Source organism: Fusarium coffeatum (assembly GCF_003316985.1).
Source record: "Fusarium coffeatum strain FIESC_28 chromosome Unknown BRIP53273_contig_202, whole genome shotgun sequence".
Classification (NCBI taxonomy): domain Eukaryota; kingdom Fungi; phylum Ascomycota; class Sordariomycetes; order Hypocreales; family Nectriaceae; genus Fusarium; species Fusarium coffeatum.
Window position 1 is genome coordinate 17414 of NW_022157995.1, and position 15931 is coordinate 33344.

Consider the following 15931-nt stretch of genomic DNA (forward strand, 5'->3'; position numbering starts at 1 on the left):
CCAGGTACATGAGAAGTGGTGGAATTAGAGTGTACGATCAAGTACCCACCGTCAAGCAGACCTGGAGGTTTCAAAAAGAGGGCGCCAATGGACCCATTACCCCCTGGCGTCAGGTCCTTGCCCATAACGTTACAGTACCTACGGGACACCCTAAAGATGGAGTCAGAGAAGCCCTGAACTGAAATACCTCTAGCTCTCTAGGTACTGTATACGTGCGTGGTAAGAGAAGGGAAGATGGGCTGGAAGCGTAAGAGTGAGCACAGTACCTGAGTACCTCTAGGAGGATGGGACCCTATCAGGTAGTAGGTAAGTAGTACACAGGTAGAGTATAATTTCAAGTTCCAGCCAGCCAGTGCATTGTTAGGCAGTTGTAGGTTTACCTCAGGTCCAGTTGCTTTTCCATTTCTTTTTACCCATCCATTGTATGGATCTGACGACACTTCATTCCACAATCCATTTATTGGAAGAGACACTAGACAGAGATAAAACAATCGTCGGTAAAACGGCAGCGTTACGAAACCTGGCACAGACCCTAAGTGTCAAAACGCGGTTCTTGATCAGTAACTACCAATTCAAGCCTGGTTAAATACTGAAAGATAAAGTCTCAGGTTGTCCCCATGATATGTATGCACCTATCCTGTCATGTAATTAATGAAAGGCAGAGAAATACTGATTCCCTAGAGTTTAGTAGGGGTAGGGCCGAGGCTTGGACAGAACTAACCTACTAAGTACCGTAGGTAGGTAGGTAGGCAAGTATGGAAGTGCCTGCCCGATAAACTCGCTATTAATCTCACAGAAGTATAAGGTGGAAAACTTCATTCACGATTTTTGTTTTATGTGATAGTACAAAGAACAGCATGTTTATCTGTTTGCTTCATCACAGATCCATGGAATACTTCCACTCCATCTCAGTGCTCAGGTGTTGTTAATTGGTTTAAGGGGCCCGGGGATTGAACGCAAGGGGCGGTCACTTAATTAAAAGAAGCACACCTCAGCAAATACTACTAACTTCCATACCTAGGTAGGTAACCTCCCCTAGCAACGTAGTAGGTACTAATCGTACGTACGCTGTATCCGTACGGCGGTACAGTTGAATCCCTGGACCTTGAGGTTTCCTAAGTTGTCTCCATCCAGGGCAATCCTATTCGTCCCACCTAATTGAATCTTCGTGTCCACGTCAGCAGCTCGGTTCTCACTGAATCTCCAACCTTTGAGCCAGTAAACTTTGGGGATGCAATTTTTTTTATAGCATCCATCCGCATTTCAGTAGTGCCTCGTTCAGCTCCGCTGGGTCATGATTGTACATAAGATCGAGAACATGCTCAACAACGCCTCCCGCACGCCACATTAGGTATCCAGGTAGGGTTTTCACCCACATCGATGTCTAAGCCTCACCTACTCTATATCTTAGACCAATGCTCGCATAGGTAATCTAGAAGGTAGACCCTTAAAAATTAGAATCGACTACTGTGATACTGTATAGTCTATGTGGCATGGATATTTTTATTAACCATGCCACTGTTTCGGTTCCATACCTTAGCACATTAAGTAGATGTCATGTCACAAGGTCGGGCTTTGTTCCTGATCGACATTCTTAGCGCTCAACTCAATCAACTCCCTAACATACAGTACATATCCGATACTTGCCAAGCAACCTATGGATGGATTCATGACATCCATTAATTCTTCCCAAGGACTTTTCAGTGCTCAATAGGTACTAGTAGGTGCCAAACAAACGGCAACCACTGTCGTGCTTATACGGTAGAACCATGCGTTAGGTTAGGTTGTTATCACTTTCGCATGTTTGATTACTCGAGTACTTCTCATTGATCAAGGCAGCTTTCTGACCTACGGCATCTCAGATTCACAACTTGCGAATACCACCAGGATCGAATGGCTTTCTATGATAGAGCAACAACAACAACACTAGAATATGCATTTGCAATGTCCCCGATTGCAGTATAGATCCCAATCCCAGATGCTGTCCGTCCCAATCGCACCCACATTATCTAGTATACCCTTGACACCCAGCAAAATCCATCGCTTTGAGTTTCAACCGTGTAACGCCTCATTCCGCCCCACGAGCCATACAGAACTAATCCACCCGTTCTCTTACCGACAGAGGTCTCGCAATTCATTCTGAACTATTAAGTTGAAAGGGAAGGGGTATCGAAACTTGCGTAACCGCAATGAGTACGGATTCAAAAACAAAGGACCATATCGCCGATGGTCGGGAAGCGAGTCTGATCCAATAGACAGGATCACGTCGTCCTACTATGTTAGTCATCTCGCTTGCATTGCTTACCTGCGCTGAAAAATACCAGGGTGGATTTTATTGGTATGTGATGTGTTACTTCGAGGAAACCGATGTCTTACCACCAGGAACAACGCGGCGACAATGAGACTGAACAATGGCATTGCAGAGCCGTCTGTCAGCAACTCAAGTCGTCGCTGTGCGTTAATTTACCGGCAGCTGTTGATTTTAGTTATGATGAAGGGTGTTTGGCGAATTTGGGAAGTGATTGTAGTTAGTTGGGTGAAAGGTTTCAGGGGCGACGGCGTTTGGCATCTAGGCAAAGTTAGTCAACGTTGAGTTAAAAATGGAGGATTGTATCGTACCTTGCTCGACTTCCACTTCATGTTCGCCATCGTCATCGCGGGATCGCTTACCGGCGGCAGAGGGAGTGGTTGGCCCTTGATCGTCTGCCTCTGGTTCGTCCCTCCAGTCGATTTCGTTCAAGTCATTCTCCTCGACATCGACATTGCCTGTCACCTCGGCTTCAGTAGAAACTTCGCCAAGATCAATGTTGAAAGCCGCTGCTTCCTCTTCTTCCTGAAGCGTAGTTGTGGTGCTCGTGCCATTAGTCTGGGCACTGATAGCTTCGGTTTCAACAAGGTAATCCTGCTCCGTCTGCTCCGTGGCTTCGAGAATTACGTTGCCGTTCACCTCAGCGTCATCATCCAACTCAAGATTGGCAAATGGGTCGACATCACTTGCAGCGTGTGCTAGGCAAAATTCGTCAGTTTCATTGAAAGGAAAGGCTGTACTGAAATCGGAGGCGGAATGTGCATGTTTGGAAGGGGAAGGGTTGGGAATTGGCATTCTGAGCTTTGGGCCGACAATGTGCCTTTCATTGCCCTTTAGGGATTGTCGATATACTCTTTCTTCTTGGTTGTGTTTTGCAACGTACTCTGAGACGCAGGCTCTGCAGAGACAGAAGTAAGGGGAGTAGCAACAAAGGGAATCGGTGGAGTGTGAGGTTGCTTTACCGTTTTGTTCATGGTTTTCGTTCTCAGTAGCTGCGTCAGCGTCTTCGGCGACTTCTAGCAATGCTTCGCCGGCAGAAGCATCGGTTGGCAATTCGACCCGAGTCTCGGCATCAACTTCGTAATCGTCTTGAACATCTCCCTCGTGGCTGACCGCCTCTTGTGCCCCAGGAACAGAGGTACCGAGGCTCGTAGGTTCCACTGTTGAATACTTGTCATCAACTTCCACTTCATCTCCCTCATTATGTTCACCATCGCGGCTTTGTTCTTCGTCAGGATACTCATCAACCGGGCTGTCGAACTCGTCTAGCTCCTCGTGAACGCCGTCGATTGTCGCAGCTGTTTCGAGTATGCTTGCGTCAACCGTCGCAGGAGTTTCAAAGAGGTGAATAACTTCGTCAAGTCCTTTGCCGGCGGCAGCACTCTCAATGAGCGATTCCAGACGCTTCTCTGTGTTGGGTTTAGTAAAGAGATATGTATAGAGCGTTCGTGAACTATCAGGGTCTTGGTTCTTGATAAGAAGGTCGAAAATCTCAAGGATTTGACGAAAAGTGACATTTGACATGAGTTCCCCCTTGGTTGCCTAGAACGTACGTTAGCAGGGTCTTGATTGAAGATTAAGCTCATCTCTCACTTCTGAAATTTCGAGGCCAAGCTCGTCAACCTGGAGTACCAAGTCATCGTCTATGGCGACCTCGTTCTCTAGCTCATTTCGAAGGCCAGCTAGCAGTTCCTCAAGCGGTTGATCGAGGACCGATGTGTCGGCAAAAAAGCTATTGGTGGTAGAGAACATAGGGAATTCATCTCCCTTATACTGTACCGTGATAGCAGGGAAGTCATCATTTGACTTCCCATTCAAGTCCTCATCAGAAGCTGGATTGTTTGCATAATCCGGCTCGAGCATCTCGTCTTCATTGTGTGTATCTGGGTCATTCTCGCCCGTGTGATAAGTATAGACCGCAGCAGTTTCATCGTAATCAAGGGTCCCATGATCTTGTCCCATCCCAAGATCCGCGGTCTTTTCGTGACTGGTTACGTAGTCCTCTTCACGAAGTTCTTCATTGCCTTTGATAGCATTTGCTTGCGCGTCCTCATCCGCAGCCAGGCCTTCAACCTCAGTACCATCAAATGCAACCACCTCATGTTCGATTATTGCTTCAGGTGGGCTCTGGGGTCCATAATGGTCGTCGTGTCTATTTGGGGTATGTCTTTCTTCTTGGACATGTTCGGTGTCGTCCCGCTCGATTACAGGGGTACTATTTCCAGCGTGGTGGCTTCCATGGTGTGTAGCAGGTTCGGGTGCATGCTCTTCCTCGGACTCTGTTGGCTGGCTCGTAGGGTCTGCGGTCGCATCTTGCAGAGATCGTGTGTGTTCTGTCTCTTCTTCATACTCATAATCGATTTCGTGCGCAGATGCATAGTCTTCTGATACATCATCTGTCAGAATCGCCGTTTCGTTCATATCTTTGGCGTTTCCTTCTCCTTCTCCTTGGTTGCCGTCGTCAGAGAGCTGTGCTTTAGCAGCAGGCTCTTGGGCCGGAAATTCAGGAGCCTCGCTCACTTTGTAGTCCACATCTTCTCGACTGTGTGCTATGTCTTCAACATTGTCCAGGTTGGTTTCGACGTCTTCGCCCATCATCCCATTCATCTCATAGGCGTGATGGTTCAAATCATCCCCATCCTCTTGCATCTCTCTGTCTACCATTTTGAGATTGTCATCGTTCTCCTGGTCTTGGTTGGAGTCGGCCATGTCGGTATCAAAGTCGATCATATCGTCTACGGCTCGGCCATCCAAGCCCGACTTAGCCATATCGAGATCCATTTCGATCTCTGTCATGTTCTGCTGGTGCGTTTGAGTATTAAAAAATAAAAAAAAGCTTCAAGGTGAACGAATTGGGGAAATATGCACGAATTCGGAAATGAAACTTTGCGATATGCAGCAAGAAGGAATGATGAAGAAAGAAGGAGTAAGATCGAAGTCGCTGTAAGGGTGCGAGTTTGGCGTAGGCTGCCGACGCGGGTAGTATGTCGGATCAAAGAGTCAAAGACCAAGCCTGGATGGAAATGCAATTTAAGCTGGCATGCGACATTTGATTTAGGCAGATCAGATTCCTTGTGTATGATATAGAAGGACGTTCACGCGCGACGTCCCTGTGATGCGCTGTGTCTTGCGTTGCGGTTGCTCTGGTGGTGGAAATAAATAAGGTTGCGTCAAGGTGAAAGGTTGAAGTTGGACATCCAATCTCAAAACTGCAGGTGTCTGGGAAATCACGTCCATACCTCCATACTAACATAGAGGTACCTAGTCGTTAGGTTGGTAGATGGTGATTCACTAGGCGGTTTTTAGCAGCATGTGGGACCCAGAGAGGCTGAACTGAACGTCACCCAGAGAGAGGCTGGCCTTTACCATAACAAGACTAGCGCCAATAGCTTAGGTGGTGCCTTTCGTTGTTCCCCCTTCCATCATAACAGCTTCTTCCAGGTGGCCTGTAAGATGGTGGTACGTACCTCTATCCAGGCTCCTGCACCTCCCACCGACTTGAATATTGGCCCGCTCTATCTAACATCCAGGGGACGAACATTCAACAACTTGCAAATTACATCGCAATCAATAAAATCTGCTCGAATTAGCCCGCCAAGATGGTGCGCAACATCTACAATCATCACCCCTGTTTACATAATGTACTCATATTACCTAGGTCGTCCTTGCGGCTTCGATTTGCACCCGCGGAGGGAAAGCTGTCCTCTCGAGACAGTTCCGAGAGATGCCACGATCACGCATAGAAGCCCTCCTTGCCTCATTCCCCAAACTCGCCGACAGCGGTACACAGCACACGATCGTCGAACAAGACAATGTCCGATTTGTTTATCAACCCCTCGACGAACTTTACATGGTTCTCATTACCAACCGCCAGTCGAATATTCTGCAGGACATCGACTCTTTGCACTTGTTTGCACAGGTGGTCACTAGCACCTGCAAGAGCCTGGACGAGCGCGAGATCGTTAAGAACGCCTACGAGCTGCTCAGTGCTTTTGACGAGCTCGTCACCCTCGGTTACCGCGAGAATTTGACCATTAGCCAAATCAAGACATTCCTTGACATGGAGAGTCATGAGGAGCGCATCCAGGAGATCATCGCAAGAGTAAGCCAATTCATTTGGGTTTAGTAGGCTCTTCATCGCATCCAGAAACTCACTGCTTCACAGAACAAAGAATTGGAGGCCACCGAGGAGCGAAAACGAAAAGCGAAGCAGCTTGAGATGCAGCGCAAGGATGCAGCTCGCAGTGGTCGTCCTGGTGGTATGGGTGGTATGGGCAGTAGTGGCGGCATGCCTCGAAGCCCCTCTTATCCCTCATACAATCCTCCCTCGCAATCGAATACCAGCACATACGACTCGTACGAGGCTGAGAAGAACAAGTCTTTCGGCAAGTAAGTATTGTCCGTTTTCTACATGGAAGCAAGCGATTAACAATTTGAAGACCCTTGGCTCCCAAAGCCAAAGGTATGCAGTTGGGCAAGAAGTCTAAGACGACCGATATGTTTGAGCGAGTAAGGGGTGACATGGGCAGCGAAATCGACAACTCACCTCTTGTTACGCCCGCGCCTGCACAGCAAGCTGAAACACCAGAGCCTCGCATCTCGTCGACCCTTGATCGCGATGCCATTCACGTCACCATTTCAGAGGCTATTTCAGCCAAGCTTTCTCGAGAGGGTGCTGTCAACTCTCTAGCTATCAGCGGTGATCTTGTTCTCAGAATTTCAGACCCCAGCCTTACGAAGATCAAGCTTGGTCTCCAGGCCGTTCCATCTCACGGAGTCCAATTCCGTACTCATCCCAACGTTGACCGAAATCTCTTCAACGGCTCAAAGATCATTCAGATGAGCAACATTGCTCGAGGATTCCCAGTCAACAATGCCGTCGGTGTTCTACGATGGAGAGCCTCCCCCAAGGTTGACGACCCCAGCGCGTGCCCGATCACATTCACAGTCTGGATTAACAAGGATGCGGACAAGTACAACATTACAGTTGAGTACGAGTTGACAGGTGGCGATGCTTTAAATGATGTCAGTGTCGTTGTTCCTTACGCGGGCAGCGAGCCTGTTGTTTCTAGCTTCGATGCTACCTATGATGTTTCTGGAGACGCGATCGAGTGGTCTATTGGTAACGTGGATGAGGAGAACCCTAATGGCTCCTTCGAATTCGAGGCTGAGTCTGGCGACGAGAATGATTTCTTCCCGATGACTGTCCGCTTCAACAAGAGCACGCCATACATCGATGTCGACGTGAGTTTTTACTGCAAAGAAATTGTAGGACGGTTTGCTAATCATTCAAAAGGTCAACACCGCGTCTCTTCTGGAGGAGGAGGAGGAGGTGACATTCTCCAAGGAGATCAGGTCTCATGCAGACAATTTCTTGGTAGAATAGATGGAATCAAAAAGTCTAGTCTTCTGAATTTCAGACAGCCTTCTGGTCGAGTTTGGTCCATAAAAGGAAAGGGATATGTGTATTTGAGTAGAGCTGGGGATAGACATTAGTAGCAGTGTCTCGGCCGGTCTAGAACCTAATGGCGCAACGACAATTGATGTTTACATGTTTTGGTGATGTTATCGGAGATGTAGCTTTTCTTCTTCTTTTTTTCTTCTTGACACTAGAGTCAGTATTGATGAAAACATAAATGTTGAAATATCCATTCAGATGGATGTAGGTATGCATAAGAACCTTCAGGCATTGGAAAGGAACGGACTGCAAAGCATAGTGCGAGTTGTCTTTGCACGCACAGTGTGAGTTTTCATGAATTTGGTACTTTGGACTCGCAAGCAATCACAGTGGGTAGGCCCCTATAACTTGAACATCAGCGCTTTGTTCGTACATGGCAAATGCCAGTGTTCCACATCTAGATTACGGGGATGGTTATTCTGGTCTAGAAGTTGACTCTTGCGCTGCGTCAAGAGTAACGGAAACTATGGCGCAGCAAAATCAGCTCGCGCTCTTCAGCGTGACCGAGTTCCACGATAGGGCGCCTGATGGATATCCTGTGAGCTGTCCAACCCTCAATCTTTCTGCAATCTGGGATGCAGCAGACAGGAACCTACTTGTGTACAGGCCGTCGGGACAAGTCGTCTCCAAGATCCATCAAATTGGTACACCAGGTCAGAAGGCACCTGACGTGCAAGCAGTCACTTGGAGATCTGATGGTTAGTGAGGACGAATCCCTACGTCCAGAAACTTTGCTTACACGCTGTTCACAGGCCAATTCCTTGCTGTTGGATGGAGCGATGGCTTTGTCCGACTCATGGGACTCGAAAACAACAAGGCTGCCCATCATATTAAAGTTGGAGACACACCCGGGAATAAGATCACACACATTGGCTGGGCGAGTAGTAGCATTGCTGGCAAGAGTTCGAATGCGGTATCTCGGGCCTTGGGAAACAACTTGGATGAAGATTCGGCACTTGGTGGAGATGGCCTTCCGTTAGATCTCCCACGAGAATTGACGTTCCTGGAAGTCGACACAGCCTTGCCCAAGATCAGCCCTCTCCCGAACAGTAGCGCTGGCTCAGGGTATGTTTTTTTGTTTTTTTTTTACCATGCGGGCAAAGTCGATCTACTAACAGGCCGTGGTTAGAGAAGACGCATTGGTGTTTACATTACGCACTGGCATAGACTTCCTCTTCCAACCCCCGAAGCCGGAGGAGTACGACCAAGTCAGCGTCATGATTGTTGGGACGAGTGATGGCCAGCTCCAACTCAGCATCTATGACTCTTTCATCATCGGAAATTTTGAGTGCCCCAGTATTGACGCTTCATCAAGCTCACAGCTTATCCTTCATGCCTCGCACCCGCAAGTATCAACTCAGGCATTGCTTGTTGCGAACAAAACAGATGAGCCAGCAGATGTACATTTGGTGCCGATAGACCTGCCTTTCGTATCTTCCTCTCCTATCAATCTCTCTCTTCTTGCTTCGAAATTAACTACACTCCAGAAACTTTTGAGGTACCTTAAACAATCACAGCTTCACATGCAAGTCGAGTGGCGAAACACGCGAGAGCTCCCTACAAGGTTTCTACGAAGTATTGAAGGTGGTCTTGAAAACCTCGAGACTGGACCACAAAGTGTGGTTTCAGCACTATACCACTTAGCGGTGACAGGTCATGCCTATGAGCCTGTACGTGAGTGGCTTGTGGAAAGTCTGGCAGAACGGGTAGGTGGATACGTCTTTGGGCTGCTACGACGATGGCTAAAATACCTAGGGACACAAACGATGGGACAAAGCGGTTGTCTCTGGGCTGGAGGGTCTTCGAAACTTAGTCCACGAGAACTTCCTTCCAGCCCTTGAGCGTTCCGCGATCATCTTGAGCAGGTTACGAGGTCTGGCTCAATACCATGACACCCGGGATGACATCGGATTTAGTCTCCAGCAGATTAGCCGCCTGATGGATATTGTTCAATGCCTCCAGCTTGCCGGCCACAAGATTTTGATCAACGTGATGGATGAGCTTGAAAGCTTCGTTGCATTCTCCACATGGCTTCGCTTCCAGATCGATCGGCTAGCTTCGTCCAGCTCCATGAATGAAGAACTCACAGAAAAGGAGGCAATTATGGATGTAGGAAAGGTCCTGACCTATATCGAGCATTACCTTACCGACAGTCCCCTCAGGATCTTCTTCGATGAGATACCAAGCGAGGAGTATGAGAAGATCTGTGCGCATATAGAGAGCCGCCCAAGTCTCCTTCACACTCTTGATCAACAGTTAGCAAAGTGGGAGAACGGCCTCTCCGGCCTGCAAGCTCTACCGCGTGTCGAGTTTCTGGTCTCATACGCAACAAACCAGGCAAACAGCACATTCAAGGGTATTGCAGAGGCAAAGAAGCGCAGCGTCCGACTTGGAACCCCAATCAGACTTTCCACTGGCGGGGTTATCTCACAAACTGATATGAGGATGAGCAAAACGAAAACCCAGGTACTTCCAGGTCTCCCTCCATGCTCTTCTGGTCTTTGCTGACTAAATTACTCTGCTAGGGAACAAGCGTTATAACGGCTTTGGCAGCAAAGGAGATCAAGAACGAAGGTATGTGACCCCCTAAGTCTATATCTACAAAATACAGTAGGTGTTGATCTGGTTCAAGTTCAAATTTTCTGTGTTACAATCGACATCATAAATGGCATCAGCTCCAATCGACCCCCAACGAGCTGTCGTATCGACCTCCATACACGTACCCTTATCACATTCAAGTTTCTCAACGACGAAACACTTGTCATTCTGTGCAACGATCCTGGTAAGATTATGATAATGCCGTATTTATAGCAGGGGTGCTGACCATGCGTGTAAGATAATGCACCGCAGGTGATTTGCGTACCTGTCCAACCAGACAAGCTCTCATATAGCGACTACGACCCTAGTATACCCAACAAAACATCCCGTGTGTCGGTTGATAGTTTCATGGCATACTGCTTCCCGGAAACCTCAATAGCGAGGCCTTTGCGTCTGGAGGTAAATGACGGGAATAGTGTGAGGGACGATATGCCTGCAAGAGTCTGTGTGCTGGAGAGTAATCGCACCACACTGAAGACATTTGTGTTCCCCAGTCCTCCGTCTTGAAGTATCACCACCATGCACTGAAGAAAACAAAAGTAAGAGTGGTGAGGAACAGAACGACATGCATCGTTGGTGTTGACAGGTACGCTAGTATGAATAATTTACACGGTAGAATAAAAACATGAAAGATTCCTGGTTTCGCCATAGCGATCGTCGGTCTACTGCCGAGGTTTTGTGATATTGAAGAACTCGGTCAATCCCTCAACGACAGCCTCGACGTTCATATTGACCAGAGGCATGCTATCGTACGAGTCTTCCTTCATGATGGCGACGAGCGCCAAATATCGATCTACCTCACGCAGCATGATGGGCTTGTTGCCATCGTGGAGGACAAGACAGCTCTCTGCGGTGTTGCATCCAATCTGTTTGTCTATGGGCGTGCTCCACGGCTCTCCTTCAAGACGGCGGCGTCCCTCATCGCTACGCTGCCACGTCCCATAGACCTCGGTGATGTCGATGATAACATCGATATAGTCACTACAAATCTCATAGCTGGCCATGTCGGCGGTAGCACTGTCGGTTGCGATGTAAATCTTGGTAAGGACATCGAAGAGGTATGCTTTTTCAAACCGACATGTACGGCATAGGTTGGTGAGCATTGACTCAAGCGTTCCCAGGCGAGGGATGAGCTTCTGAATTACCTTACTGAAGGCCTCAAAGATGGAGTGGTTGTAGATGGAGGTGAGATGAAAGGTGACAGGTGCATTCTCAAATCCGTGATCTGACAGCTCATCCTGGATACGAATAGTGATGTCACGCTGGATGTCGAGTTTGTAGTCGTCTGACAGGCCGTCAACTTTGTGAATAAAGACCTCGATATTGATGTTGGGATAGGTTCGCTGGAGGAAGAGAATTGTGGTATTTAGGCGCATGACTGCCTCGAGATAGTCATCCTGAGCGTCAATGACCCAAATGAGGGCACCGATCTCGCTAAAGATGGCTTCGATATCAAAGCCAGGGTTTTCGAATACGTCGATTTGGCCAGGGAAATCCCAGACTTGGAAGTCCATGAATGACCTGTAGACGAAGATCAGTCTATTTGTAGATAACCTAGGCAGTTAGGGATACGCACGCCATGGAGTCCTTTTGGATACGAGCAGTGGATTCGAGGAACAAGGTTTCATTCGGAGGCAGCTTATGGAAGACCACACTCGAGATGGACGATTTACCACTCCTGTGGGCAGAAGTTAGCGATAACAATGCGCTCAAGTATCGAGCGATGACATACCTTCGTTGGCCCATCAGTAATAGACGTGGCTTCCCTTTGGGGGGCACGCCAATAGAATTGGGGCCGGGTGTGGTTGGTTTTTGCGCATCTGTCTTGGACACTGAAGCTCCGCTGAGTGACTGTTCAAAAAGACGTTGAAGATTTAGCTGAGCTGGACTTGTTCCGCTGGCCGAGGTGTCATCTGCCTCATCAAAGGAACGTGGGAAATTATGGACAGGGGGGCTGAGGGACATGTTGGGGCAGTTTAGTGTTGAGGGAAAGATGTTGTGAACAGGAGTCAAAAAAGCAATGCGAGCTCTGCTCGTTTCACTTGATACTGAGCAAAGAATCGGTTGTATCTCCAGGATCCGCTGAACTCAGTCTTGTTTTCCATGCCCTTTTCTTGGTCTGCTTCGTCAGGTGCTGCCACCTGGCGGGTATGTCATGTCCCTGCCCGTCAATGGCCATAGGTTTACAGCAATAACACTGGCCCTATCGGCATTGACACAACGCCAATGGCAAGATCACCACCTAACTTGTTGTATTGCACAGGTCGTGGCCGTGTGAGCAAGTAAGCGAGGGGGGCAGAAGGTTCCAGCCTGGTGTTGAAAGGTGATCAAAGTGCCGAATTCTTAGAATCATGCGCTCATGTCTAAACTCTATGTGCTGGGCCCGCACGGCTCGAATCAAGGAAGCCTCTCACTGTATAAGAGGCGCGTATCTTCTCACTTGAGGTGACACAAATTCATCTTCACAGTGGTGCAGCCAAGCGAGCCAAGGTCGAATCAGGAACGCTTCTTGTATTTCTGTGGCCAGCACCACTGCCACTACCAAGCACATGTTGTCTTTTTTTCTCTCCATCACCTGAACTTGGTGACATTTCGGGAGCTAGCAGGTCGAGTAGAGGATTCTGGAGATACAAACAATATGAGGGCGTTGAAGATGTCGTGTTGAATTGGTAACACGAAGAGAGTCAAGGGTCAAGTCAAGTCAAGCGCACACTTGAGCGTTGAGATAGGAGAGAAAAGACGCGCCAAACAGAGTCTTCTTACCTCCATATTTGTTTACAGAACCTGGTCGTTTGTGCTTGTGCTTGTGCTTCACGATAAGGCTCGATATCCTCTTCTATAGCCGCCTAAGGTCTACGAGAACAGGATAGACCTAGCTGAGCTGGGCTGGACTGGGCTGGTTGAGGCGAGGCTGAGGCTCAAAAGTTGATTGCTGCGCGCTGAATGGCTGTATCGAAACGAGGTTCTCCGACCTTGCGTATGACTGGCTGTTAAGAGATATTGGGCGTTGTTGATATATACCTCGTTTGTTGAGATGTAAGGTGAGTGAGTGATTGATTGATTGTTGATTACTACTGCCTAGTAGGTAGTAGGTATTCCCGTCTCCATGTCATTTGGAGGTGGTTGGATCCAATGGGACAGGGCGGGACAGGGCGGGACAGGAGCTATGACTCCCGCGGCCAACCTCTGCTGAGCCTCCCTGTAACCTGCTGAAGGGCATCGCTGATCCTCCACTACCTAGGTAGGTACGTAGGTACGTAGGTGCCAAAACAGAACCTACCAATAGAACGTAGGTAAATTTATGGAGAAATTACTAACCTACCTACCCTAGATTCGTAGGATAATCTCCACCTACTAACCTATCGTCGAGAAACAGAAACCACCTAAGTTTGTACAACTCCTTATTTATTCTCACTCAATACAACGGGAAACACTGATAATTCAATATCCGCCTTCCATTTCCCTGTCCGCTGTCCGACTCGAAGACATGGGGAACAAAGCTTGAATAAAACTCTTTCTGCGCTTCACCACCTTTGATTTGTCTCTCCCAGCAGGTGCCTCACTCTGAACTTGAACCACATTGCTGCCAGCTGTTGGATACCCCGTCGATACAATCGCAGGTATATCATGTGGCTGCGGTGCCATCTCCGCTGTTGTCGTTGCCTTGCTTCTCGTTTCTCGAAACGCCTATTCCCAACTTATTCAGAACCGGACTTCTCATCCTAGGGTAATGGATATACCAAGGGAATTCCTCACCTTACTTGACCTTCGCCTCGGAGCTCTGACAGATGCTCGTCGTTCAGTCGTTACTTGCGCCCGGTCTTTAGCATCTGATATCTCTCCAGCAACAGTGTTGCCCTTCCGTCCAGCACAGTCCTCGGCAACAGGTACAAATCTGAGATAACCTCTCGGTGCTGGAATTCCCAGTGCTTGTTCCATGTGCCTCTGCAGGAGGGCAACGTTGCGCTTGTTTGCTGCAGGTTGCATGTCGCGAGTGAGTGCTTCGATCTGGATGGTGTAGGAGGGATCACAGCTGCCGCCAAATTGGATACAAATACCATGCTGGAGCGTTGTTACAATGCACGATGCAGGACGGTTGTATCGTATCGACAAGTACTCCGACAATTCACTGATGAAAGTGAACTCGTCTTCAATCTTTGGACACAACAGTCAGACGATCATCATCCTATACCTACAATGAATTGGATGTCAATCACTCACGATGACGTTGGTCTTGATCTCTGCCAACACAACAGACGAACACCGGATTCGATCTCCTACCTCGTCAGTATGCTTCAGTGAGACTGAATCGTCAGAGATATCTCGTCTTCGAGAAAGGATGGGCAACGAGTGCTTTCTTGTCACTTTGCTGGCGTCCCTAGAGATGATCTGCTCAACATCTCTCGAGAGCCGTTGATCGCTCTCCAAAACAGGATCTAGACTTGGCTTGCTCAGCCTCGGCTTAACCCTTCGCTCGCCCGGAACTAGTCTAGGAGCTGGTGTAGGACTCGAGGGCTCCTGCTTGGGCCTTGGCCTTGGCTTCGAATAGGGCGGTTGGGTTGGGGGGTTGATTGGAACAGAAGGTATAGTCATGACTGTTGATAGATGCATTGCGCCAACTGACTATCCCTAAGCTGAGGAAGGGCTTCACAAAAGAGGAGGATTGATCAGAAGTAAGGTGGGTTATCATGTGCCGTAGAAGGCTTGGGTATTTGTTGTGTACAAACTGCTTGTGCTCCCTTACCTCGCCAGGAACACCAGACCAGTGTTGTTTTGCGGCCCTTCTATAATAGTCGTACAAAGAGTGATATTGTGTCACGTCCTGCAACCAAGCAATATACCCGACAAGGACTAGCTAGGTGTAGTTCAGATGAATGTCAATATGCACATCTTGACTTTATCAAAATACAAACGTATGCTAGGTAGCCTAGTAGCTGGTTCAAATACGGTACAATGTATTGCAGTGGTCTTTCAAGTCGGAGAGCAGACGGGAACCAAAATCAATAATTGGACAAGCCTCCTGTTCGTCAGAGGGTATTACAACCACAAACACAACCACAACCACAATAATAATACATGCAGGCTTCCTTTCTCCTGTTGCGTATATATGCGAAACGCCTGTGAGACGCAATCACTGCCTATGCACATCAAGCAAGCGAAGATGCGTTACGGCCTTACTCACCAGGATCCATGCCTGTTAGTGTTGCCCAACAAGGATCCATTTCGATCTCTAAGCGGATAGTCTAGAGCATCCAAAGGTCTCTTACTCACGTAGCACTTGCGAAACGGTTCCATACCCTAAAGAACGAATGTCATTGTTCTGGCTGTGATGCAAGTGGAGATGCCAGAGACAATCAATCACAGTATCGACCGGGCTGGAATTGAAGTTAACGCTAGGCATGACCGAGCTGCTGGGTTCTGGGTCTTGTTCTGTCTCGGTGTGGGGGTAGGTGTGTCAGAAGAAAAGCAATAAATATGTAGTATCCGTTATTATTATGCACAATAGGTGTCAAACTCCAGCGAACTCCTCTTCTTTGTTTGAATGAGATGGAGCCATACAGAACCTA

The 15931-nt window shown here is 48.3% G+C and overlaps 5 protein-coding genes across 5 annotated transcripts; 2 read left to right on the top strand and 3 right to left on the bottom strand.

Annotated features, from left to right (window-relative positions):
* Positions 1–2546: 2546 nt before the first annotated feature.
* On the bottom strand, positions 2547–5104 carry FIESC28_08537 (uncharacterized protein; the record flags this gene model as incomplete). Its single annotated transcript, XM_031162675.1, has 3 exons — positions 2547–2569; positions 2620–3850; positions 3902–5104. 3 exons carry the CDS (start codon positions 5102–5104, stop codon positions 2547–2549), a joined length of 2457 nt encoding a protein of 818 aa, XP_031013230.1.
* Positions 5105–5907: 803 nt separating this feature from the next.
* Positions 5908–7694, top strand: FIESC28_08538 (uncharacterized protein; the record flags this gene model as incomplete). The annotated part of the gene is made up of 5 exons (XM_031162676.1): positions 5908–5910; positions 5967–6410; positions 6474–6697; positions 6748–7552; positions 7605–7694. 5 exons carry the CDS (start codon positions 5908–5910, stop codon positions 7692–7694), a joined length of 1566 nt encoding a protein of 521 aa, XP_031013231.1.
* Positions 7695–8232: 538 nt separating this feature from the next.
* On the top strand, positions 8233–10577 carry FIESC28_08539 (uncharacterized protein; the record flags this gene model as incomplete). The annotated part of the gene is made up of 6 exons (XM_031162677.1): positions 8233–8464; positions 8519–8831; positions 8896–9472; positions 9522–10232; positions 10292–10340; positions 10378–10577. The coding sequence occupies 6 exons, from the start codon at positions 8233–8235 to the stop codon at positions 10575–10577; spliced, it is 2082 nt and encodes a 693-aa protein (XP_031013232.1).
* Positions 10578–11026: 449 nt separating this feature from the next.
* Positions 11027–12329, bottom strand: FIESC28_08540 (uncharacterized protein; the record flags this gene model as incomplete). The annotated part of the gene is made up of 3 exons (XM_031162678.1): positions 11027–11885; positions 11941–12042; positions 12097–12329. The coding sequence occupies 3 exons, from the start codon at positions 12327–12329 to the stop codon at positions 11027–11029; spliced, it is 1194 nt and encodes a 397-aa protein (XP_031013233.1).
* Positions 12330–13989: 1660 nt separating this feature from the next.
* Positions 13990–14975, bottom strand: FIESC28_08541 (uncharacterized protein; the record flags this gene model as incomplete). Its single annotated transcript, XM_031162679.1, has 3 exons — positions 13990–14051; positions 14126–14519; positions 14586–14975. 3 exons carry the CDS (start codon positions 14973–14975, stop codon positions 13990–13992), a joined length of 846 nt encoding a protein of 281 aa, XP_031013234.1.
* Between the last annotated feature and the right edge of the window lie 956 nt (positions 14976–15931).